At 38.7% G+C, this 26,713-nt stretch overlaps 1 protein-coding gene across 9 annotated transcripts in view; it reads left to right on the forward strand.

The window, feature by feature from the left end:
* plekha6 (pleckstrin homology domain containing, family A member 6) overlaps positions 1-26,713 on the forward strand; it is a 327,603-nt gene that overhangs the window by 180,621 nt on the left and 120,269 nt on the right. For 3 of the 9 annotated variants that reach the window (XM_039749183.1, XM_039749184.1, XM_039749186.1), the window contains exon 1: positions 22,231-22,317. The exons of 4 other annotated variants lie outside the window; for them this stretch is intronic. In XM_039749183.1, the coding sequence (XP_039605117.1) occupies positions 22,286-22,317 (32 nt within the window). In that variant the 5' untranslated portion in view covers positions 22,231-22,285. Of the gene's footprint in view, positions 1-22,228; positions 22,318-26,713 lie in introns of those variants that run through there. 2 more of the 9 variants (XM_039749185.1, XM_039749188.1) reach the window with 2 other exon arrangements.

Genomic DNA, 26,713 nt, shown 5'->3' on the forward strand with positions numbered 1-26,713 from the left:
AAAAAAAATCTTATTTTTTAGCAGAAAAATGTGTTTGATGTAAGTCAGTCTTTTATAGTGCTTTTCATAGGTATACTGTATATCTATACACAATTATGTTTAGACTCCTCTTATTTCTAATTAGAGTTGTATGGGGCTGAAGCATCCCTAAGCAACATTAAGTGCAAGGCAGAGACTGGTGTTCGTATTTGTCAAGTGTCTCAGAGTAGGAAAACAGACCTAACTGGCTCAAAAATCTCAGGGTTGCATAAATTTGTTCCTAATCTTAGGAGTAGTAGAATGTTATTAATTTTCTGAGAATTAGGAGTGTTCTTGAACTGTTTTAACTGACTAGGAGCTGCCAGAACATGGCATTCAGGTAGAGATTGGCATTCACATTCCCAGAAAAGCAAAATGGACAACAATGAACTTGTAAAAAGATATCAATTTGACAGAAATGGAATAATATTTGTAATAAATCTTGTATGGAATGTGATTGTTAGAGCTAAGTGAAGAAGCCATGCACTGTCAGTCAAAGTGAAAGTGTTGCTAGCGTTACTTTTTCTGGTGACTGGGAAAATACAACTTTGTAATAGCAATATCATTACCAATCATTTCTCAAATTTTGTACCAAACTTTGAACACTCTTACAACACGTGAGGTAATATACAGTTTTATAATAATAATAGTAATAATAATATCAAGGTGCCTATTTATACATTACCCTACCGCTCTACATGAGGTAATGTTAAACCAAGCTACATTCATGCAATACATGTGAATTTGTGAAGTTGTTGGTGTGATTGATGGCACACACATAAAGATCACTGCACCAACTAATGGTTGAACACGTATATATGTGAATCTCAAGCGATATCACAGTGTCAACACACAGGTACTCATGGATGCAGACTGTATTTAAGTAGCCAGCATATCACACAGAAGATAAGCAGGGCTGGATGGGTGATTGAGATGTCACACAGGTATGATGAGCTTTGAATTCTATGAGCCCCTGGAATGTTCCCTCCTTTGATACCTTCCCTCTATATACATAGAGTTTTGTAGAAAAAAAGGGGGACCAAGGAGAGAGGCATGGCATGTGATTGTGGAAGACATTCAGGGGGGATCAAGGAGAGAGGCATGGCATGTGATTGTGGAAGACAATCAGGGAGAATCAAGGAGAGGGGCATGTCATGTGATTGTGGAAGACAATCGGGGGGATCAAGGAGAGGGGCATGGCATGTGATTGTGGAAGACAATCAGGGAGAATCAAGGAGAGGGGCATGTCATGTGATTGTGGAAGACAATCGGGGATAATCAAGGAGAGGGGCATGTCATGTGATTGTAGAAGGTGATCTAAAACAGTAGAAAAGTGAATGCAACTTCAGTAGGTGTGCAAGAATAGCAGGGGCTAGTTTCAAAAACTGTTATTTTACGAGGTGTTTCCAGGATCGAAGGAAGTGATACTTGGGTCATTCAATGTTAAATAAACGTGCCTGTTATTGGGCTTTACTCTCATTCATTGTGTTTTCCACCTCTGCTCATTACAGTATTGTTCTTAATGTTGTTGCAAATTGTCCCAGTGTAGCGCATGATTCTAGTGTACAGTACTTCATGTGAGTGGTGTAAACCTTTTACTTAAACATAATGATGTCCCTTTGATTCTTCTTCTTCTTCTTCTTCTTCTTATTATTATTATTATTATTATTATTATTATTATTATTATTATTATTATTATTATTATTATTATTATCTTTGAGTAGAAGCCTTAGTGTTAATATCAGAAAACTATAAAATGTCATCATGATTTCAAAAGAAACTACAATGCCATTTTGCTGCTCGTGGTGCTGTAAAATTGTGACGTCATTAACTCTCAGAAGTGAACTCCTACTACTCTCTGGGAGTGGGTTTTGGACACTTCATAACTGGTTTTCATGTCCTACTCTGAGACAAATTCCTATCTTAGTCAGACGTTCAGTGCAATTCTGAGACGTTTGATAAATAAGGGCATGGATCAGAGAATTGAGCCCAGCCTCCCGTACATGGGAGACAGCAGAGCTAATCCCTTTGACATTTCTGTTTTGTGTTTTCACCTCTAAGATAACAGAACAGTGTTCTTTATAGTGTAGAACTGTCCTTCTGACCTTGATCATGATTTAAGGAGGTGTTGATAGCATCTGGAGTTTGTTCAGCTGTCTGTCTTCTTAACAGTGTCCTTCAATGCCACATGCCTCTTCATGAATTTTGCATCTTCCATTTTTGTTGTCATGGTTTCCCTTTGATCACATCTTCAGACTTTCTCACAATCTCATGCCAGTCTTCATTAATATTCCTCCTCTCGATTTTTCACTCCAGAAACTCTGTGTCAAGCTCTTGTCAATATTGCTCACTTTAGCAAGTTTTGTGTCTAGCTTTTGACACAGTTTTGCTATTTATAATAACTAAGGAATGTGATTTAATATCAGGTCTGGGAATTAATTTACTAAGAATGATTAGACTTGTTACTGGCCCTCTGTACTCTCCCAGCCTAACATGCCCCAGCTCTTCAGGGTGTTAGGCTTAACATAAGTGTATAAAGAGGCACCTTTGATATTATTATAGTGACAAAGATCAGGGTACTCATCTCCTGTTGTGGAGTCCTGCAGTTGTTGTGGGGTTTTGTTTTATATTGTTAATTAGAAACTAGCTTTTTTAATTAATATAATCCAACATACCATTAAATTAGGCCTTCCGCACTTTGTACCCTTTATCATTCTGCTTTCTGAGGAATTCCGTCTTGTCTTATCTATATTTTAAATTTTGGAGAAAATCAACAAAATAGAGCATGGAGAATTATTTTTCTGTTGTTTTTTTCAAAGTAGTTTTATTAAAAGCAGCTGCTTAATAAGTAACAAACATATAAATGGAACTGACACTAGGTTATCAGATTAGTCTTTTTCCTTTTTTATTTGCAACTCATGCTAAATTGCTCTGTGGTTAATGAAAAAAAGATTTTTTTTAAATTGTAACTAAATAAGTAGAAAAGGAGAAGCCGTCTATGCAGTAAAAGCTAAAACAGCAGAAAGTGGCATGCTGAGATTTTCAGAATGGAGTAAAAACACATTATTAATTTGAAGGCAGTAGACAGACGACTAGAGGGGCTCAACAGAATGATATTAAATTAAGAAATTGGTTGGACCACAAACCACCAGCCACTGCTGCTCCCAAAAAACAGAGATGAACACCTATACTAAACAACAACAACATTTATTTATATAGCACATTTTCATACAAATAATGTAGCTCAAAGTGCTTTACATGATGAAGAAAAGAGAAATAAAAGACAAAGTAAGAAATAGAATAAGTCAACATTAATTAACATAGAATAAGAGTAAGGTCCGATGGCGAGGGAGGACAGGAAAAAAAAAAAACTCCAGATGGCTGGAGAGAAAAAGTAAAATCTGCAGGGGTTCCAGGCCACGGGACCACCCAGTCCCCTCTGGGCGTTCTACCTAACATAAATGAAACAGTCCTCTTCGTATTTAGGGTTCTCTTGGAAGGAATTAATGATAATGGTCACGTAGACTTCTGGCTTGTAATCCATCGATGTGGGACATCACGGTGCTTTGATTAGGTGGTGGTGGCGCAGATTGCCACCACAGAAAAAAAAAATAGAAAAACAAAGAGGAAATATTAGATTTTTTTCCCAAATTCATCTAAGGGTTGTTTGTATAGTGTATACTCAGTGTTAAGAATACTGCACAAATACTGGGCATGGCTTCCTTTTGCTCTCATCACAGCCTCAGTTCTTCATGGCATAGACTCCACTAGATGTTGGAAATATTCCTCTGAGATTCTGGTCCATGTTGACATTTCTGCAGATTTGTCAGCTGCACATTCATGCTGCAAATCTCGCGTTCTAACACATCTCAAAGGTGGTCTATTGGATTGAGATCTGGTGCCTGGGAAGGCCAATGAGGGACACTGAGCTCCTTGTCATGTTCATGATGCCAGTTTGAGACGACTTTTGCCTTGTGACATGGTGCGTTATCATGCTGGAAGTAACCATTCGAAGATGAGTAAACTGGCCATGAAGAGATGCACATGGTCAGCAACAATCCTCAAATAGGCCGTGGCATTCAAGTGATGATTGATTTGTATTAATGAGCCCAAAGTGTGCCAAGAAAACATTCTCCACACCATTACACCACCACCAGCAGCGTGCCCTGTTAATAGAGGGCAGGTTGGGTACATGGAGTCTCGCTGATCTCAACAAATCTGTGTGCCTCAAAAGAAACTGAGACTCATGTTTTTCTTGTCTTCAACTGTCCAGTTTTACTTGGGCTTGTAACCACTGCAGCTTCACCTTTCTGTTCTTGGCTGACAGGAGTGGAACCCAATGTGGTCTTCTTCTATTGTAGTCCATGCACTTCAAAGTTTGACATGTTGAGCATTCTGAGATTCTTTTCTGCACACCACAGTTACAATACAATACAATACCATACAATTTATTTTTATATAGCCCAAAATCACACAAGAAGTGCTGCAATGGGCTTTTTAACAGGCCTTGCCTATTGACATCCCCCCAGCCTTGACTCTCTAATAAGACAAGGAAAAACTCCCAAAAAAGTAATAAAAAAAAACATTTGTAGGAAATTTGGGAAAGGCAGTTCAAAAAGCGACCCCTTTCCAGGTAGGTTGGCCGTACATTGGGTGTGAAAAAGAAGGGGGTCAATACAACAGAATACACAGAACAAAACAAATCCTCAATGCAGTATAAAAACAAAAATATTACAAGTATGGAGCAGTTCTTAACAGTAGATGACATCACATAATATTATTTGGATTTGTTTAGAGTCCTGGAGACCTCGGCCATCAAGCTCCCCCTATTGGCCGTTCCACAGCTGAGACAGCCAATCCGATGACAGACCCCTCTACCTAACGATTCCCATGATCTTCCATAAGAGATGTCTTTACCTTAGGCAGGCCACATTTGAGTACCAAGGAGAGAACCAGAATAGGTGAGGGTTAGTAACTAGTTGCACAGAGTGGTTATCTGAGTTACTGTAGCCATTCTCACAGCTCAGACAAGTCTGGCCATTCTCCTATGGCTACTCTCAATCAACAAGACATCTCTGTTTCCAGAACTCTGCTCACTGGACATTTTTGCACCATTGTCAATCAACTCTAGTGACAGTTGTGTGTGAAAATGGCAGTAGATCAGCAGTGACAGAAATGCTCAAGCCAGCCCATCTGGTGCCAACAGTCATGCCACAGCTGAAATCTCTGAGATCACATTTTTCCCCCATTCTGGTGTTTGATGTGAACATTTACTGAAGCTCCTGACTTGTATCTGACTGTTTTTTTTTTGCATTGCTCTACTGCCTCTTGATTGGCTGATTGGATAATTTCATGGATAAGCAAGTCAGGTGCACAGGTGTTGCTAATAATTTGCTCAGAGAGTTTAGTTCGAACGGGTGCAGGATGAATGCTTAGACTTTATGATTACCTTTTAGGATTAACTGTAATCGTTTTGTAATCTAATGTCTCAAAGGGATTTTAAAAGGAAGACTGAGTCCTTCTTAGCGTCAGAAATGGACTGAAGTAGAGAGCAGAGTGTATAGACTAGTGCACCGGTTCCCAAATTCAGTCTTGGAGGACGTCTGTGGCTGTATGTTTTTATGCCAATCAATCTCGCAGTCAGTGCATGTGATTGCTTCTTTTGCTTGTAGTATTGGGCAGTAGGTTGGCAGAACTTCAGCATTCAGGGTGCAGATTCTTTCCTGGAGAGATCTGTAGTGGTGTGTGCTGGATTTAGGTCCACACACCTTCTGCATCACATTCTCTGTGAGTGAGAGTTCGCATTCAATGCTTTCACCTGCCGGGATAATTTCTGGATCTTTGCGAAACTGTATTGGATAAAGTTTGTTCAAAAAAACAGATGAATGCATGGAGAAGTGGTTTAGTGTGGTTGTGTATGCATGTTGTGCTCAAATGAAGAAAGCCCTTTTGGATCAGTTTGTGTTACACAAGTGTTCTGTTACACCAGTAAGTAATTTGGCATTGTTTTACAGTATACTTGGGCAGAGCATTCTTCTACAAGCATATTATCTGTAGGCCTTTTACAAAAAGAAAATCAAAGCATACAAGTAGCAATCCCATTGAGAAATCCTCACATTTACTAACAGGCTCACTTAGTCAAGCCATCAGTCTTCTTAGGTTTTATTTTTGTACGGTGCCCTTAACAACATTCAGTGCCCTAAGGCAGTTTACAAAGCAAGCAGGATTACAATATAATTTCACATATATTAAACTGAGAAGTATAATAAAAACAGTAAATATCAAATGGAACTATATAAATCAAGGAGTGCTGTACTATAAAAGTACAAAGTAAGGTACATCTCAATAGTGATGAAAGTAAACATCAAAAAGAAGACATAAAGATCAATCATAGCTGTAATATATAACTACAGAGTAAAAAAGAGCAGAATCGTCTATAAATTATGGTAGTCTTGAAATGTCTGCCAAGTTAGCATAGCCCTTTTAAAGCTCAGCACTTCTGTCTTTGCTATCAGTTTGCTCTCACAGGCTAAAGACGAGCCCTCAGATAATCATAGCTGCTGCTGCTCCATGACATTCAGTAATTCACTAATTGACTCTACCCAGTATTTTAAATACTTTTTTAGTTTACAGATTATTTTTAAACCATCCATTCATCCATCCATTATCCAACCCGCTATATCCTAACTACAGGGTCACGGGGGTCTGCTGCAGCCAATCCCAGCCAACATAGGATGCAAGGCAGGAAACAAACCCCGGGCAGCGTGCCAGCCCACCGCAGATTTTTAAACCATTAATATTTAATTGAGTAAAGTTGTGATCTGCCACTGATGCTAATCTTCCATTCACATAAATTAGAGAACTGAGTTTTATTCATGGCTGGCAGCGTGGGTACACTTAATGGCTCAGAATGTTAAGATTTGGCGTTGATTCCACGCTGCAGTGCCTTCTGCGTGAAGTTTTGCATGGAATTCCTTTCATGGTTCAAAGATTAGTTGACTGTTAACTCTGCCATGGCCTGTTGTGCGTGACTATGGATGTCTGGTCAGTTTTATCATACATGTAGACTGGCATCTTGTCCACAGCTGTCTTTTGTTTTGCACCTGTTGGTGAGCGGACAGGTTATAATGGAAGAAACGCATCTGAAAACAGAATTATTATTAGGCTGATATTGTTACCCAAGGTGACTTACAATGTTTGAGATGTTATTGATTAAAGTTTTGTTTTTTTGGAGCACAGGCAGATGAAGTGACTTGCTCATGTTTACACAGTGCCAGGAGCAGAAGTTGAACCCACAACCACCATAACCACACTGTAGATTCCTAAAATTGTAATGAAGGCATCACTGGATGCCACCCTGCTCCCAGAAAAAAAGTCAAAATATTTTCTTTAGAAAGTTATTTATTTTCACAAAGACAGAAGGGGAATGAAAATTAAAAAGATGTTTTCTCTGTGTCAACTTCTGTCCATGTCCTTAACCTGCATAACCTATTGTGGAATTTTTATTTGTTGAAATTTGTTAACAGAAGTACCTTCTCATGGCCTAGAAAATGTATGGTTCAGGAGATGACCCCATAGATAAGCACTCTTAGCATGGATGTGAATTGTGTATATCTATATTCAACACCCAAATGTTTCTCCTTACCATATTTCCTTTTTTCTATGTGACCACTGTACTTCATCTAGGAAGTTCTTCCATGTGACTTCCATTTTCAATTTTCGTGTTTGTGGTGGAGGTCAGTCTTTGTTTGTTTGTAGTCAATGGATTATGCGCTCTGCACTTGCCTACATTAAACTGCATCTTTAGGTGTCTGTCCAGTATTCAAGATTGTGCTGGTCTTTCCTTTGTTTCTTTTGCTGATAACACAGTGTTCTCTCAAATGAAGCTAGTCCATCCATTAACACCATTATAGATACCTCGCTTAGGCCATGTACTGGAGAAGAGTCAGGCCAGGGAAGTGTGATCATGAACTAAGTCTTGTGTTAATATAATATGAAATAGGCCAATTATTAACTTTGTTTTCCTCAATATTTGTTGATAAATGCGATCTATCACAGCCTTAGTGATGTATAATATAGAATATAACCTTAGATGCGTGACATCTTGTATGCTTTTACATTTACTGCATGTTCCCAGGCTTCATGGAGAAATTCAATTAGATTCTCACAATGCTCATGGCTCATAAGTATATAAAACTACCTATACATTAGTTAGATATGTATACTTTACATTAGCTATGTGTAATATATACTTTATATAATGTGTGTATATATACAGTATATACAGGTATATATAGTATATATATATATATATATATATATATATATATATATATATATATATATATATATATATATATATATACAGTACAGGCCAAAAGTTTGGACACATCTCCTCATTCAATGTGTTTTCTTTATTTTCATGACCATTTACATTTGTAGATTCTCACTGAAGGCATCAGAACTATGAATGAACACATGTGGAGTTATGTACTTAACAAAAAAAGGTTAACAGGTGACTACCTTTTGAAGCTCATCGAGAGAATGCCAAGAGTGTGCAAAGCAGTAATCAGAGCAAAGGGTGGCTATTTTGAAGAAACTAGAATATAAAACATGTTTTCAGTTATTTCACCTTTTTATATATATCCATCTTTCCATTTTCTAACCCGCTGAATCCGAACACAGGGTCACGGGGGTCCGCTGGAGCCAATCCCAGCCAACACAGGGCACAAGGCAGGAACCAATCCTGGGCAGGGTGCCAACCCACCGCAGGACACACACAAACACACCCACACACCAAGGCCAATTTAGAATCGCCAATCCACCTAACCTGCATGTCTTTGAATTGCGGGAGGAAACCCACACAGACACGGGGAGAACATGCAAACTCCACACAGGGAGGACCCGGGAAGCGAACCCAGGTCTCCTAACTGCGAGGCAGCAGCGCTACCACTGCGCCACCGTGCCGCCCCATATATATATACTATATATATAGTGACAAACTGACACACTTAACCTATCAAAAAAAGCATTTTTTTCTCTTTCTCTTAATACTGGTAGCCCTGCACATTCAAGTAACGCAGACCATTGCAAGCAGCAATATTCAACTTCCCAATACCAGGACACATACACCAGGCAGCATCACTAAGTTGTGGTAGACAAACTCAGAAAACCCACTCCCAAATCTAATAGAACACTCTCATTGCTAGTAGTTACAAAACAAAATTAAACACAACCAACTGTTTAAAACTCAGTATCAAAGAAACTTTAATTAAAGATCAAACTTAAGTTGCAGCACTTTACACACTCTCTGTCTCACTATATATATATATATATATATATATATATATATAGTGGAGAGCACAGAGAAACAGATTAAAGGTTTGGGGATCTGTCCCATATACTATTGATGGATAAGGCAGTCAATTAGCACTGATACAACAGACAAAATGTATAAATCAGAACAGCTGACAACAAAATAAGGGTAGACAGAGCTTTTATGTAGTTATGGCCGGAAGTATCACAGACAGAGGAATTAGGGATGACGTGGATAGACAGTAACAGTGGTGACATCATCATCGGGGCCAGAGGTGAGGACATCAGAGAGGGACTGGAAATGAAGTCATCACGGGAGGACGGCTGAACCAGAGACGGATGGGACCTATCTCTGGGCATTTTTGAGTACAGAATTCAAGTCGTTGTGGACTTTGGATCTTACGGTTTTCTGGTGAGGAAGAGAGAAAGGCGTTAATACACTGTCACATACCCCTATCTCGCATTCTTTCGTGCTTCGTCGGGCCTGTTGGCTGCCCCCAATCGTGCATGTGTGAAGAAAGCAAAGGTTTATGGTTTTTTTTTAAATGGTCACCCTCTTTGTATTGCTAACTGTCCAAGCCCTCTTCCACACTGCCTCTCTATCAATGTCACTGCTCTGGTTCATCGAGAATTTGCTCTTTTTGTTTCCAATTGGAATCCAGAAGTGTGGTAACTTCTTTCTGTGTTGTACCCATGAAGCGCTGTCATGTCTGACTTGTCCTCATTGTTCACAGTTGGACAGTTTGTAGTGCTTAAATTATGAAGAAAAGACGACAAAGCAGGAGTTAAACAACAACACTTTGATTTTCTTTTGATCATTCTTCACCCAACACCCTCCTTCAAAAGCGCACACAATTCCTTTGTATGTTACAGTACTGTAGACAGTGGTGTCGCCCTGGTCAGTATTGTTAAGCTCTGGTCATTTTGTCTGCTGGTGTGGCTTCAGTCTGTTTGGATGTTTCACTTTGTTCTGAGCCAGCAGGTGGCACTAGTGTGCAAACTGCAGCAAACTGGGGAAAAAAACCACTGGGACCTCCAAGAACAAAATTTCTAATCTGTATTGTGGTAGAGAGCAAACATGAAAAATTTGGTCCTGATCGGCCAAAGGGTATTGGATTACATAGGGACAGACAGGCAGACATTCTATTTTAAGTATAAGGATATAACCATCAACCATTTTCTAAACATGTTTATCCAGGTGAAGGTTGCAGGTAAGCTGGACACTATTCCATTCCAGCAAGCATTGTGAACAAGACAGGGGCAACTATGTCTTTGGACTGTGGGAGGAAACTGAAGCACCTGAAACACAAACCGCGATCTCCTTATTGAAAGGTAGCAGCACTGCCACCGCACCAGCCTATATAAGTTGTATGTGACAATTTAATTCCCAGAATGGTCGTGTATATCCAAAAAAGCTGCATATCGAAATTCTGCACCACTTTGGAAAGCCAAAGGAAATATGAGTGGGAAATGGGCTTGGCGTCATTTGATAAAGAGCCGTGGATGGTGTAATGCAACTGAATACTTGTCTAGCCAGACTTTGCCATCTAAGCCCTGTGTTCAATATGTTTGGGTAGACAAGTAGATGTTTTGGTGGTTCAGGTTGCACTGCTGCTGAGGCCAGAATTGCTGGCTAGAGGTCATCCCGGGGGAGTGCATAATAACCACTCAGGGACAGCAAATTAAAAGGAAACAAAATCCAAAAACAGACAACTTCATATGAAGCCAAGTGCAGAATCATCAAGGATGAGTTTAGTGGTCTTGAACATCTTTCTGAAATAAGGAAAAATTTCAATATGTTTTTTTCACTAAGAAATAATAATAATAATAATATTAATAATAATTCATTACATTTATATAGTGCTTTTCTCTGTACTCAAAGCGCTATCCACACAGGGAGGAACCAATGGTTCTTCAAAAGTACATTCACATCAATCCAATTAGCAAATGCTTTTCAAAAAAATGCATTCAAATGCACCAGTCTGGGGAACAAGTACACTTATGAAAAATGAACCAAAAACCTTAATATAGTGTTAATATTCATATGTATCAGTATACATGCAATTCTAAGGCATGTAATATATCATTATTAACATCAGTACATCTGCTCTGTGCCTCACACAGTGACCTGCACTTTAAAATGTTTTGCCCAGATAAATTAGAATGAAGATGCTCTGTTACATAACGGCCAGTGTCTGCTACACTCTGTTAAATAATAAATGAAGGGAAATGGTTTCACAAAGCAAGGGTGTAGCACCATACATGCGCAGGCATCATTGGTTACAAATTTTACTAATAACAGAAAGTAGTATACCATATAAGACTTTTTAAAATGTTGCTAGAAAATACTGTTAAATACAATGCTCTACTAAATAAAGTGTAAAAATAAAGCAAAAACAAAAAAAAATGAAACTGTACATATATGTGCTATAATGTGCATAGAGTTTAGCAGCTGACATTGAAAGACATCTTTAATTTGAATTAGAGCAAAAGCACAACAGACTGACCTCAGTTGAAAATGAAGTGTGGACTCTAAAGCCGATGTTCTGCCACTGGGGTATGTCAGACTGTAGTTGCTGATCTGTTTATTAGAATATGTCAAATTAAATGACTGGAAATCACTGAAAATGTCATATTTACCAACTGAGTGCCAGCCTTCCACTGCAGTCATGGTTGCCCCTTTTTGTGACAGAAAGCAATGTGGTGTCCGTATGAAGGTAACAGGTATGGAGAGTTCTTCCACAGTCTCAGCCCTTTTTTTTTTTTACTTTATCCCATTCTGCTGTGGTACATAAAGCATGAAACATTAGACAGCTGAGCTTCTCAGCGATTTGTGAGATCCAAAACAGCCATGTTTATTATTCCTCATCACTGCATTATATGAATTGTTCTTCTGGATGAGCATTCATTAGTTGTCAGCTCTCATAAACACAGAACCCAACCCTAAGACTAACCTGCATTTTGTTGTCTGTGAGTTGTGAACGAATTAGAATGAGTTGCTGGGTATGCCACATTACACGATTGTCTTCATGGGTACACACCACCGTCTGCCTCCAATGTACTAAGATTATCTAAATTAAGGGCGTGATTGAAAATCGCTGGAGATGTCATGTAATGTGACATGGCCTTAAACAGCATTTAAACTAAGGGGACCACAAGCAGAACTTAGTCCTGTACTTGCATTTTACATTCTAGGGAAACTCATTTCAGTTTAGTTTTACAGTATATAGCCGACTTTATAGTGTAGCGTAAAGAGCCTGCCCATGTGACCTAACAGAAAATCAAACCTGTCTGATTTTATCCTAGTAAGTAAGACTAGTTGGTGTCAGTTATTGAGCATTTCACATTAGACATTCAGCTTCACAGGAGTGCACCACCTCCGATTGCCTAAGATAATGTAAATGAAGGCTACAATTGAAAATCAATGGAAAGGTCATCTCATTCTGACATAGCCATTACAGAGATCAGTCCACATTGTAGGAGATACTGTACAGTTTATGATTCCGCCATATCCACATAATAGGAGATAAAGTTTATGACTCTGCCATAAGGAAAGGACTGATCACGTATGGCTATCATGGAAGGGGAGCCAGACAAAACCTGTCTCCTTCAAAAGGCGTGTTGTTTTCTCACTGATAACATGATGTGCTTTTCAAGTTGACTTGGTTCAGGCATACAAAGCATTTATTATAAAGCACAAATGCTAGGAAAATATAATTCACATAGTTTAGCATTTTATATTGTGTCTGGCTTGTCTCTGACTTCTTTTCTACAATCTGGCTGTGGTTCTCCAATCAGATAGTTTTGGTTTTCATTTATGTTAATTAATTTCTACTTTGTTTTTGTTGTTATTGATGTGTTTGAACAAATCTGTATCCTTATATGTGATAGGTTTATATTTTGTGAGTGGTATAATCTATTCTTGCATTTTTGCCTTGAGAGTTGTCGCCATGCTCTGCACCTGAACTTGATGAGGAGGGCTGTGCAAGAACAAAGTAGTTAGATAGATAGATAGATAGATAGATAGATAGATAGATAGATAGATAGATAGATAGATAGATAGATAGATAGATAGATAGATAGATAGATAGATAGATAGATAGATAGATAGATAGATAGATAGATAGATAGATACTTTATTAATCCCAAAGGGGTAAATTCACATAATCCAGACAGACGATATCATTATATAATATTAATGTTTACCAAGGGGTGGAATTAAGGAGTCACATAGTGTGTGGGAGGAATGATCGCTCAGTCTTTCAGTGGAGCAGGATGGTGACAGCAGTCTGTCGCTGAAGCTGCTCCTCTGTCTGGAGATGATCCTGTTCAGTGGATGCAGTGGATTCTCCATGATTTACAGGAGCCTGCTCAGCGCCTGTCGCTCTGCCATGGATATCAAACTGTCTAGTTCCATGCCTACAATAGAGCCTGGCTTCCTCACCAGTTTGTCCAGGCGTGAGGCATCCCTCTTCTTTATGCTGCCTCCCCAGCACACCACCGCGTAGAAAAGGGTGCTCGCGACAACCGTCTGATAGAACTTCTGCAGCATCTTATTGCGGATGTTGGATGTATGGGTGGTATGTATGCAGAAATTGCAAACGGAGGTTAAACGTCACAATGGCTGTCTGGCACCTACCTCATCGCTCTAACGTACGGGCTTCCCGCCTTGTTTGTAGCTCCATATATTGTGGAGCACATTGCATGTTGTTTTGTTCATTGCTTTGTCCTAGAAAGAATAATTGCAAAATATTTGGGGCCTCTTTTAAAGTGAATCACCCTGTATTATTTTAGTTAAAAATGCAATATGATGCATACCTTTGCATACAATTAGAATATATAAAACACTTAAGAGGATTGTTTATAGTCTGTAATGATTACCAGGCCTGTACCACAGAATATTGTAGTCAGTCATATCAGATGAAGTTAAGTCTAGTAATGTAATAATTGTGGCATTTATTGTATCTGATAATATTTAAAGTACACCCTTAAGCAAAATGTGTGATTGTTTAAAAAAAAAGATAGTTATGACAATACTTTTTTTTCTTACATATTACTGTTCACGTAGTCATTGTGTGTAAACACGCCTATATTGTGTTAAAGTGCAGTGAGCTAATCAAACATTTATATATGCAGCTATAAGACCAAAGAAGCATATGGTGAGTTCAACCCTTGCATGTCCATCAAGTGAACTTTACAATAAAGAAACTGCAGACAGAGCTCATCTCTTTATATGACGTAGCACCTCCTCATTGTTTAAGCTTTTACGGCACGTTAAGTTCACAATATATTCTGAATGCATGAATGTATTGTTCCCTGATTTTACTAAAAAAAAACAAAGTGGGTTGCCATCAATCACTTTCTCCTTGTGCTTCACTTGTATTAGGCTTCTCTGTAATTTTCTGCCTCATCAACATAGACCATCAATGTGCCCGAGTAACTAATGAATTGTGTTTAAATTCACAAAGTTGTCATTTTAAAGCCTGGTTTCTGTTTACTTAATGAATATGAAGTTGCCACAGTCCTCTTCAATTCAAGATATATTATACTATATTACGGCCTCTTGGGGCGCATCATAGATGCTGTCCCAAACCTCAGATACCACCACTCTGACTCCAGTATGGGTTTAAAGGATGTTTTTATTTTAAACAAAATACCCCACAACAGACTTCTAGGCAAGCTTTGTCCTCCATCTTCCAACTGTGACTCCTCGGGCGATGTGGATGGCTCCCTTTTAAATCTACCCAGGGAGTATTTCCAGGGACAAATTATTGTCTCAAGAAAGCACTTGTGAGTCAGGTGAGCTCACAGTGGGGAAGAGGATTCACCGCCCAAAGGCTCCTACGATACCCAACTGGGTAGCCCTGTAGAAGCACAATTCCCATGCTAACCCCGTCGGGGTCCAGACAGGAGCTTGCTAGAAGGAATGCTGCAACCCAGTGTTCTGGAGGATGATATGTGTATGGGTGGCAATCTCCCACAGTCCCTCATTCACTGCTATTAGAAAAAGTTAATGCTAATCATCCTTTATGGGTATTTATATATATAAATATATATTTATATTTATTTTTCTATTCTTTATTATGTAAAGCACTTTGAGCTACTGTTTGTATGAAAATGTGCTATATAAATAAATGTTGTTGTTGTTGTTATATTGTGTGGTGATTCAAGTAGCGAGAGGGTTCCATTTCTGCCACTTAAACAGGTTACTGCTTGTACCCATTTCTGTGTATTTTATGTCATTCAGGTTACTGTGTCTTCCACTGGGTTTGTTTCACTTTTCTGAGAAAGATAGAAAACTGTTTCATACACATCCAAGATATGTTTCTTTTCTTGTTTACTTGTTGAAAGAGTTTGCTTGTGCAAAAAGAGCGCAGTAATGGCACAGGAGAGGAAAATGGCCTAAACTGGTCAACATGAATAGAAAACAACCAACATGGTCAAATTTAGAAATCTTCCTCTTTGTAATTTGACCCTAAAATTTTCAATGAGCCAGGATAACTGTAATAGAAAGTAATATTTTTCAAATATCTAATCTTCATTTTTGTTTATCTACAACGTGGGGAGGCAGTGGTGACTACAAAGACAGGGAGATTCTGCTTGCATCCTGACCCTAAGCTTAATTTCTTACTACCACGGAGGTTGACATTTATTTTTCATAAGGACCAGAACTAGGAATCTTATAGAGGTCTCAGACTGTTCGTCCTCCAAAGTGTGTATTTAATAGATCTTTACCTGGCCTTCTGACAGTCCCTCATTGATTGATCTCTCATTTGACTACAAACCGAGTAAGTACTTATTAGTTATCAACTGCACAAATAAGGTATACTGCCCAGATTATTACGCTCACACGTGGAGGCTGTAAATATAATAATAAAGATTTCCATCTATTGGAACTTTTCAAACCAGTTTTGAGGTTGTGAGATTCTGGAATCCACTCCTGCAATTAAGGATGCAAGCCAGTAAACTTTGTCCATCATATAGAGTATAATATGTTGTTATGAAGAGGCTGGCTGTCAAGAGGTTACAATATGTATTTACCTAAGTGCTATATTTCCAAGTGCAAATGACACTTTCTAGAATTCACTACTCATGCGTGTTCACTTTTTCAACCTTTCTATGATTGTAGTAGAATCACGTAGTGCTAGAACCTGTTTTGAGCATCATCAGATGGCAGGCAGAAACCAGCTCTTCATGGCATAACAGTTGATCACAAGACGTGAAAAATTTAGTTTTGTCACTCAACATTTCAGTTACATGCAACACTCTGAAAAACATGTGTAAACTGCACATAGATAGCGACCATTCCAGGACCTGAAACCAGATGTCAATAGCTGTAAGGCAAGAGCACTAACCAGTGCGCATTTTCATCATTTATCACCTTTAATGGTGTGGAATGTGCTTTTAAAATAATGGTGGATACAATAATGTATTCAAAAGCTCACATTTTATTATTTGGAGATTTTGACTGGTTTGCATTTCAACTCAAAAAAATGAACAGAAACGAGCACAAAAATTATTCAAGAAAGTTAAAGATCTGAAATGTTTCCAGCTTGAAGGGCTATCATTTAGCTTGGTTTTTATTAGAAAAGTTAAATTCTGCCCCACACATCTCCAAGTTAATGACCGTAGATTAAGCAATTTTCTTAATTTTACTGTAATCAATCAACTAGTTTGTAAAGAGTAAAGATAATAACTAAACACAATTCTATTTTTCTAATTAGTATTGACTGTTATAATTGGCTTATATAGTTGGCTGCAATTCAATCATCTTTCAAAATTTCAGTTAGAAGACAGAACACAGAGAGAGAAAGACAAGACCAAGAAGTTGCTGATGGTAGGATATTTTTAAGTATTTATTGATTGGTTAAATCACAGGATAGACTGCTTACGCTCTTTAAAGATCCCATGGCACTTATTATTTAGCTGGATGAGAGGCAATATTTTGTAAAAATGAAAACATTTGTTGGCATTCTGCAATCAAGATGGAATAAATGTGACCAGCTTGCACTGGAACCTTTATTTATGCCACGGTGTTGAATCTTGGCTTGCGGAAACTGAAGATTTTTGTTTCAGCCTCTCACTTTATCACTGGCAATGGAGATGAGTCAGCCAAACTGTACAAAATTGAATTCAGGCAAAATTCTGTCTTTTGCTTTGCAAAATAAATTGTGTTTCACTGCCAGAAAAATTCACTCGTCATTTAGTATTTAAGTAAAGATTTCCAGTCGACAAAAAAATGAGCAGAAGTGTACATATCCTCAACTAGGATAAGGCAGTTGGTAGGTAACCGGGTGGCTGTGACTTTCTGTGTTTTGAGTGTTCCTGTGGAGAAAACCCAGAAATGTACACAATGGTGTGTTTCGGTGAATCTTCATGTGGAAAACAAGCAGCATTTTGAAAGACATATTTAGCTTTTCCATAGTGATGTGTATGAGAAGCAGAAGTAAAAGTGATTGTACTGGTGTTGGACAAATTACTTGTATTATGCAGCTGCAGAAATAAGCACAAGTATACATGGAATTTTGAATGAGGCACAATGAGGAACAATAGCTCAACTTCACAAAATTTTTACTCTTCTCTAACTGGTATATTCATCTCTGTGACTGAGCTGTGTGCTTCAGTACTTGTAGCTGCATTGCACATCAAGCCTCGTATTCAGAAGAACCTCGTATGACGGCGTTTTGCTCCTAATAGAGTTAATTTACACTGTTTGGCCGCATTTTTTCTCACAGCAGTGTATTGATTCTCTACATTTTAATACTATCCAATAATATTAATTAAAAAACTGTTAACACTGGTCTTCAGAATTTCCATATTATATCCAGTTTTATGGATGAAGATTTACAATGAAAAACTACTTTCAAAGAAAAAATGCAATAAAGTTTTGAAATGAATTATTTAAACTTGACAAAATTATATATTATTAATTGAATTGTTTTAAATATTATTAGTACTTACAAAAAGTAGTCACTTGGCAGTTGTTTCCTCTTATAGTCCTCTGAAGGTGTTTCACTGTGGAACGATCAACATAGACTCCCTCCACTCTCCACCATAACGTCCCCAGGTTCAGTCAGAGTTTGCCACCATGTTTCGGGGAAAAATCCAAATGAGAGTGTAGGACATGGATTTTTAAAGACATGTTGCACTCAGGTGCTAGGTAGGAAGAGAGAAGCTCCCCAGCAAGTTTAGTTTTCCGCCATTGTATTCCCAAGCAAATTGTGTCGCATGACTTTCTTTCAATAAAAGAAGGCGGAGATCTTATACCATTTGCTTACCTGTTACCTGACAAAAGACAATGAATGGATGAACCTGACCTTGCACATTTCTGCAAAGGCCATTTGAATAACAAGTTTCTCTCTTCTGGACAATGAAAATTAATCTTTCTAACCTATTAAATACAAATTCTTAGCTATTTTGAAGGTAACAAGAGAGAAAAAAAAATATTGATAGAGATCAAAAAACGTGTATCAAATTTTGGGTTGTTTCTGCTTCAACTAACATTAAGAATGAGGAGCTCAAAATATACTCCAAGTAATATTATGAGCATGGAAAATGTTTATGCGATAAAATAAACATAACCTATGATTTGTGTTTTGTGTTAAAGAAATTCCAATTTTAGAAATGGATTCAACACACCTACACCTATGAAGTACACTGATTTCTTTTTTGTGCACAAGGATTTTGATGCAGACCAGAGAAATTGAAAGAAATGCACAACTTATCCAGCGCCTAAAATATAAAAATTAAAATATAAAGAAGTTTAATAATTATCCATGTGTATATAAAATACACTGTACGGCCATCTCAACAAATTTCAAGATTTGTAAGTTTCACACTTAGTAAGAAAAATGTTGCTTTCAGGCGCACTTGTCTACGTTTTAATCCAGTGTATAGAATGGGTAACACATCGAAAAAAAGATTGTTTAATAATTAGAGCAATGAAACAATTTATTAATCCACAATTGGACATTGCGTGAGATCAAATGTCCCTCATAGTGATACTATACATCTTGGCATATAGTTGAGTCAGTACCTAATGGCAAATCGAAAAAAGATTATATGAAAATTAGAGCAATGAAACAATTTATTAATCCAGAATTGGACGTTGCGTGAGATCAAATGTCCCTCACAGTGATACTATACATCTTGGCATATAGTTGAGTCAGTACCTAATGGCACCCAGGGAATGAAATCCATTTTAAGATCGTAGATCCTAAATTTGAGACCACCCATACTGCGCACAAAGCAGAAAACAGCCCTGCTCAGAGAACTAACTGTTGCGGAAAATACTTAGTAAAGATAGTAGAGTCTTGAGTCAGTGTTATATATAAACTCCAAACAGAGACAACCTTTATTTCATATTTATTTATATATAATGACTACGAAGCATTTCAAACACACCAATCAGCATACAGATAAATGGTGTAGTTGAGAAACACACCTTTGCTTTTAAATATTTCCAAAATAGTTAACATTTAGGAGTCATGGGTGAATACCTGGTTGAAAGAAATCAGACTTTGTATATGCAAACTGTTACCTGTGAGGTAAATGAAAAGTCAAATGTTATATACAATCTCATTTTCTAATTTAAATGTACAAAAGTCAGGATGTCCTAGTTAAGCAGGCAGGCAGTTCGGCCTATACTCATCTGTCACCATACAAATCTTTGGCATGTACATAAGTAAAAACCAAACTACTACTTGAATATTTCTGATAAAATGTGCAAACTTTAAACACACCCAATGCCTGGGGGCAGAATTCAAACTTGGTCTTCTGTAGCTGTATGGCAACACTACACCACCATGCTGCTATAAAAACTGACAGCATTTTAATGGAAATATTGCACGGGAGACAGGCGGCACAGAGGCGCAGTGGTAGCGCTGCTGCCTCGCAGTTAGGAGACCCGAGTTCGCTTTCTGGGTCCTCCCTGCGTGGAGTTTGCATGCTCTCCCTGTGTCTGCATGGGTTTCCTCCAGGTACTCCAGATTCCTCCCACAGCCCAAAGACGTGCAGGTTAGGTGCATTGGCGATCTGAAATTGTGCAAAGTGATAGATAGATAGATAGATAGATAGATAGATAGATAGATAGATAGATAGATAGATAGATAGATAGATAGATAGATAGATAGATAGATAGATAGATAGATAGATAGATAGATACTTTATTAATCCCAAGGGGAAATTCACAAGTGTGAATAGTGTGTGCTTGGTGTGTGGGTGTGTGTGTGCCCTGAGGTGGGCTGGCACCCTGCCCGGGGTTTGTTTCCTGCCTTGCACCCTGTGTTGGCTGGGATTGGCTCCAGCAGACCCTGTGACCTTGTAATTAGGATATAGCGGGTTGGATAATTGATGGATGGATGGATGCACGAGAAAAGTGAGAAAAGCCTTAAAGGACAGGCCTAAATTTATATTGTGTTTGTGTTTGCATTTTACGGCAATCGCAAACACAAGCATTTTAATTGTAATATTGTATGGGATACTAGGAGAAAAGTCTAGATGGACAGGCCAAAATGTATTATGTGTTGGTGCTTGGTATGTCTACATGGCTGCTGAGTCTAAGGGCGAGGAGGATGTGGAGATCAGTTTAATACTTACGTCACTGCTGCGGACATCTCTACAATCTCATAGTAGAAAGAGATAAAGATACCTGAGTTCCAGTATCTTAAGTGCTGACAAGATACCAGAGGTGCTGACTGGTTGCGCTTCATGCTCTTCTGTGTATGTATAAGGGTCTTTGAATCGCATTCAGACTAAATGTTACTTTTTTTGGGATCACAGTTGATAAACAGCAGCATCTCAATGGAGGTGCTGTTGTAAACTAACAAGAAATGACAACGTGTCGAGGTTTTGCAGAGCATTGATGATGCAAGTTGTCTTTTTTTAAGTGTGTACAACAGAGATATTTTAGAACAAGTCTCAGCAAAGCCAAGGGCACCAGCCTTGCAAGCTGAGCAGCCTCTTGGCATGCAACGACCATTGTTCATGTAAACTGTTATTATGTAAAGTGTCACTCCTTGGGGAACAGTGCTGCTGTCATGTTATATACTGCATGCAAAAAAGAAGATTGCAAAGCTATATAAATGTAAATCTAAAATTTGACCCTCTTTCAAATAAACAAACCTCGGTCACTGATCCACAGACAATGAGACTGTAATTAGTAAGAAGCAGAAAGTATATAGTAGGACAGTAGCAGCAGACCCTGAAGCAATCCTTCTGAATACTCTTTACATGATTCGGCGCAATACAGGTGAGGAACACCTGTTCAGGCAAGCATCACTGGACTGTTTTATTATTATTATTATTATTATTATTATTATTATGTAACAGTCATCAAGTTAGAATCCATCATTATCTGTCAACAGGCTGTAAAGCATCCTGATTGACGATGTGTATTTGTGGTCAGTGCATCCAAGCAAATAGATGGTAGTTGGTATCTCCTGCCTGCCAGATGTCTTGTCTGGATGTACTGATCCTGCCAGTCTTCCTGTCCGGACCGCTCCCTGTCTGTCTATAATAAAACCTGGAAAATGGTTTACCTGACTGATCTGAATGACTATCTCCCCCCACCTTTGACCTTCAAATCTCAACTTACCTCCCCCTCCCCACCACTCTTCCATTTGTTCCCCCAGAGGCTGATTTGTAAGTCCTGGTGATGCATAGCTCACTGATGCAAAGAATCCCTGCTTCTCCCAGGCAGGCCAGAATGAGCTCTCTCTCCCTTCCTGTTCCTCCTAAAGATACGGCAAGGTGGATCAGCCGGGGACTAAATCAGCTGAGTTGTGCAATTCTGGAGAGGAGAGTGAAAGAGAGGGAGAGAGAGAGTGGCTGATGCCGGCTGCTATCTCACAAGGCAGCTTCCACTATAAGCCAGCTCATGACTCCAAGACCCCCACATTGCTTCCTTTTAATTTCATTTTGTGGTGACGGAGATTTTGTGAATTCAAAAAAAATGTTGAAGTTTCGTGCAGACCGGAGAGTGAGGTAGGTAGGTCCGTCAGCGAGGTGCTGCGCTGCTGATTTGATCACAGCTGCATGATAAGTTTATCACAAAGAGCCACGCTTGCAGGCTGGAGAGCTGTAGGTCAGTGATTACTGCAATGCAGTGTTCCTGTTCAGCAAAAAAATGTGTGCATGTGTCTTTGTATGCATGGAAGGCTCATATGTTTATAACTCATGCCTGCCATGTGGGAAGTTGGCATGTTTACCTTGAGCCAGGCTGTATACTTTTCATTTGTGAGAGACAGTGTAAATAATCAGGCTGGTCCGTGTCGTAGGAAGGCTCTTAAGTGACATACCATGCAGTCAGAGAGGCCAATCTGTGCCTAGCATATGCGTTTTGCAAGTGTAGAAGTAGACAGATGGATTTTGCTGCCTGCGTATCCTTCTGCTTGCGGCTTGTAGCGTTTTTATCCTGGCAGAACTGCCGCCACGCACCAGATTGAATATGTTGAAAAAAAAAAACCACACACACACACACATTGGTTTCCCTTATTGCAAATAAATGCATGTGTAGAAGTCTGGAGCTAAGAGCATTCATTTTGTGTGGTGGGCAGGCAGCCTTCAATTCAGTTTTATCCTAATGTCTAAATGTGTAGATTATGCATTTGTAATAGCTTAGGCTGTTTTTATACAGTATTCTGTTGAGAGGGATTCTCTCTTGTGAACGTCCTAGAGGAAATCCTCCCTTGTTAACAAATTGCACGTCATTTACAATTATAATGTATTCGTACCCACTTTCTTTCTCAAATGGGGCACTCTCCCTTCCTCTCTCTTGATCACATCTCCTCTGCCATTCGCAATGCAGCCAAGACAAAAAGAATACAATCCTATTACACTTCATAGCTGTTTATCTCATTTAGTTGTGAACTTTTTCATAAGTTAATGCCCCTTTTGACTCCAGAAATTTTCAAGTTCACCAAAAGTTCATCTTCCGACTTACCAATGAAATGTATTGCTGCAATTTGGACTTTGTTACAAAGTACAGGGAACTAGCATTCAATCTGTACTGCCAGCAAACTGAGCAGTGCAAAAAGTGAACGCACAGATCCATCAAAGTACTCAAAGTTGGAAGAAAAGTCGTATCGAAGAAGACAAATAGTATCTTTGACTAGTAATCAGAATGCTAATGAGAAATTGGAGTCGAGAAGGAATTTCTGAAGTTTTCATGACCAGAAAGACAAAGAGACACACACACAAGAAGGTTTTGCTCTGTTTATCGAAATCACGAATGGTAAATGATGTTTCATGTAGGTGACGTCAGATTTCGTGACGCACAAGAGCACATGCCCCTCGCCGACTAAGGGCAATGTCCTAAGAAAAGAGCCATCCAAATTACAGCACCCATGAATAAATAAATGGTGTTTTGTTATTGGTAAACTGAATTCAAATTAACAATTAAATTCCAGTAACTGAACAACACAAACCCAAAGCTAGAAATGTTCTTAGGCAAATGAAACTAAGATTTCCACTTAAGGATTCCATAAAAATATCGATATTCAAAAGAATTAATTTTTAAAGACAGCAACCATGACAATACCCTCCAGTTCTGGCTTGCGTTGTGCAGCCTGTGTTCTGACTACCCATGACTTTGGATCAAAATGAAAATGCTAGGTGGATAATCGACTTCTTATAAATGGAGAAAGGTCCTCACTGGATAGTATGTCAATTTGGCATACATTCTAGCTGTATTATATCACATTTTTGAACAGTTTCACCCAAAGTGCAATTTAAAATAACCTAATTTGAAAATCCTGCAATGGACCAGCACACCAAGCAGGTTTTTGTTCTGCTGTACCGACTCATGGTAAGACAGTAAAGGGTTAAATAATAAAGAACAGGAAACAAGCTAAAATCAGAAGAACAAGTCAAGCCAATCAGTCATAAAGCATAAGTGGTTAACAAAAAATTGAAGTACCAAAAACAAGAGCTGAGTCCTAAAGCCCGTAAGTTAATTATCAATTAAAAGAATCACACACTAACATTGGGAATACCCTCAATAACTGCCAGAGAACATGGCTGCCATTTCCAGCCTTTAAACTTGTCACCTTAATGATTTCAGATTTCGCACTCTCCTCGATCATGCCCCTGGAAACCATGAGCCACATTTCAGCAATAATATTAACAAGAACTGCTGGTCATAACGTCTGCCTTGTGTCCACTGCTGCCAAAATTGGCTCTGACCCCCTGAACTCTTGAATTGGATTCGGCAGGTTTTAGACTATACAAGAGAGAGTCAATAATGATCTCCACTTTCTGATCATTTTGTTTGGGTTAGCTGTACATCTTTCTCCGCCTACATATGGAAACATGGTATGTCTGTAGTTACAGTGGTAAAATTTTGACATTGATCAATCAGTTTCTGTAGTTGTTTTCATGGAGTGAACATGGTCACCCTGCTCTCTGTTTGCACCAATGTAGAGCAGCGAGCAGTGATCTACTTTTTATGGGCTGAATATGTACCAGGGCCAAAATCTTCATCAGTTTATTAGAATCGTGGTACTGACTCGATCAGTGTTGTTGTTGGTAGTGGTAGAAAGATGGGCATCTCCCTCCGTTTTTGAACCAAACCCTTTTCCAAACATTTTTGAACTTCTCAGTTCATTTGTAGACACTACATCATGGTAAAGTGATGTTTCCATATTGTGCTGAAAGCCTTCTATGAGTTTTGACATTTGGTACATCTTCAGCATATAAAAAGTGGATCACTGCTTGCTGCTCTTCTTTGATGCCAAAAGAGATTGGAGTGGCCATATTTACTCCTAGAAAACTGCAAGAGAAGTTTACTGATGAAGTACAAATGTTTAGTACTGTGGCCACAGACACACCATGTTTCCACATGTGCACAGGGAAAGCCAGTCAATACAAAATTGTCACAAAAGTATGGATAATGTTGGACTTACTCATGTATGTTTCCTCAGTATGACATGAAAAACATCGGATTTTGTATACAATGCAGGCTTAATGTTCATTCAGTTATTTTCCAATGTCCCCTTTTACCTAGATTTATTTGGGAAGATGGGGGAAATTCGGAATCCATACAGAAGCTAATAAAACACACAAATCCCACACACAGCTTGCCTGATCTTGCTTGAAACTGACCCCAAGTCCCTGGATCTGTAAGGCTGTAGTTCTAGTAAGCTCTCGGAGGGCAGCAAATCATGTTAATGCATTGCCATATTATTGCCCATAGGAATTTCTACATGTTAATACATTCTTTTTCATCATGGCATAGGAGAGTGGTGATGTATTGCATGTTGGTCAGATATGCAAATAAGAATTCCATTGTGCATGTGACACAACTGTAGTAGTAGGCAGCTTTCAATGACCCTGTGGGACTGGTTGTAGTAGAATCTGCTGTGGCTGTTAAATCCAATATGAGAGTGGTAGTCCTTTACATGCCATATTCAGAAGGAAGCTCTAGCATCTCGGGCATGGGATTTCATGTGGGCTCTCTTATCTTTATACCTTTATCTCATCTTTATGCTTTTTGCATCACTTTTGTCTGATACCTCAAGAGACCCTTTATCATCTCCTGCTTTCAGGCACTCCTGTCTGAAGCAAGCAACTGCTGTGCTGGTGTTAATGCAGAGAGTCTTGAGGTCACACTTACAGACACCCTTGTAGCTCGTCTGGAGTCTTCTTTGGGTATCCAGCTATCAGACATGTGTGACCAAGTCAGCACATATATATCATTATTTGAGAAAGATGAAGATGAAGGCGATGCCTGCTCTCTTGAGCACTGCATAGTTATTTCTCTGAATGTGACATTCTACTACTACTACTGCAGCTATTACTAATACTACTGCTACTGTAAAATCCATATTTATGGTAACATTTTGAAATGTGCTTAGTTCAGTCTGGTATTGCAGGAACCAAGAGCAGTCTGATGGACACCAGTCAACAGGGGTGCTCAGATACTCACCCAAGAGGGCAGCAGTTGACCTGGCATTTGGTGGCTCTAGACTGTGTTTAAAACCCTCAAAAACAGTATCTTGTCCTAAACTCAGTGCTTATGCTTTGACAGCTTGAAGCTGTCCAGAATAAAAGAGACAACATGGGCTTCTTTCATTCTTCATACCTGTCTAATGTTTCTCCAATATAAAGGCAAAACAGTTTTGTGTCTGATACTCCCCATTGTGAATAAAAAATCTGATTCTAATTTAGCAAATCTGAGTAATTTAAAAGCTGGTTCCTTGAAATTTATGTTAGCCGGCCAAGAAAGGAATGTGGGGTGCTAATGGTTTTAGGAAAAAACTGGCAGTTGGCCACATCCGAAAACAGTTTGTTCACTTGCTTCTAATATAAATCAGAATGAACAAATACGTTATGGCAGAGAGAGAGGGAGCTCAAACATACAGTTCGGTGCTTACACTATGAG

The sequence above is a fragment of the Polypterus senegalus genome, chromosome 3 (assembly GCF_016835505.1).
Source record: "Polypterus senegalus isolate Bchr_013 chromosome 3, ASM1683550v1, whole genome shotgun sequence".
Classification (NCBI taxonomy): Eukaryota; Metazoa; Chordata; class Cladistia; order Polypteriformes; family Polypteridae; genus Polypterus; species Polypterus senegalus.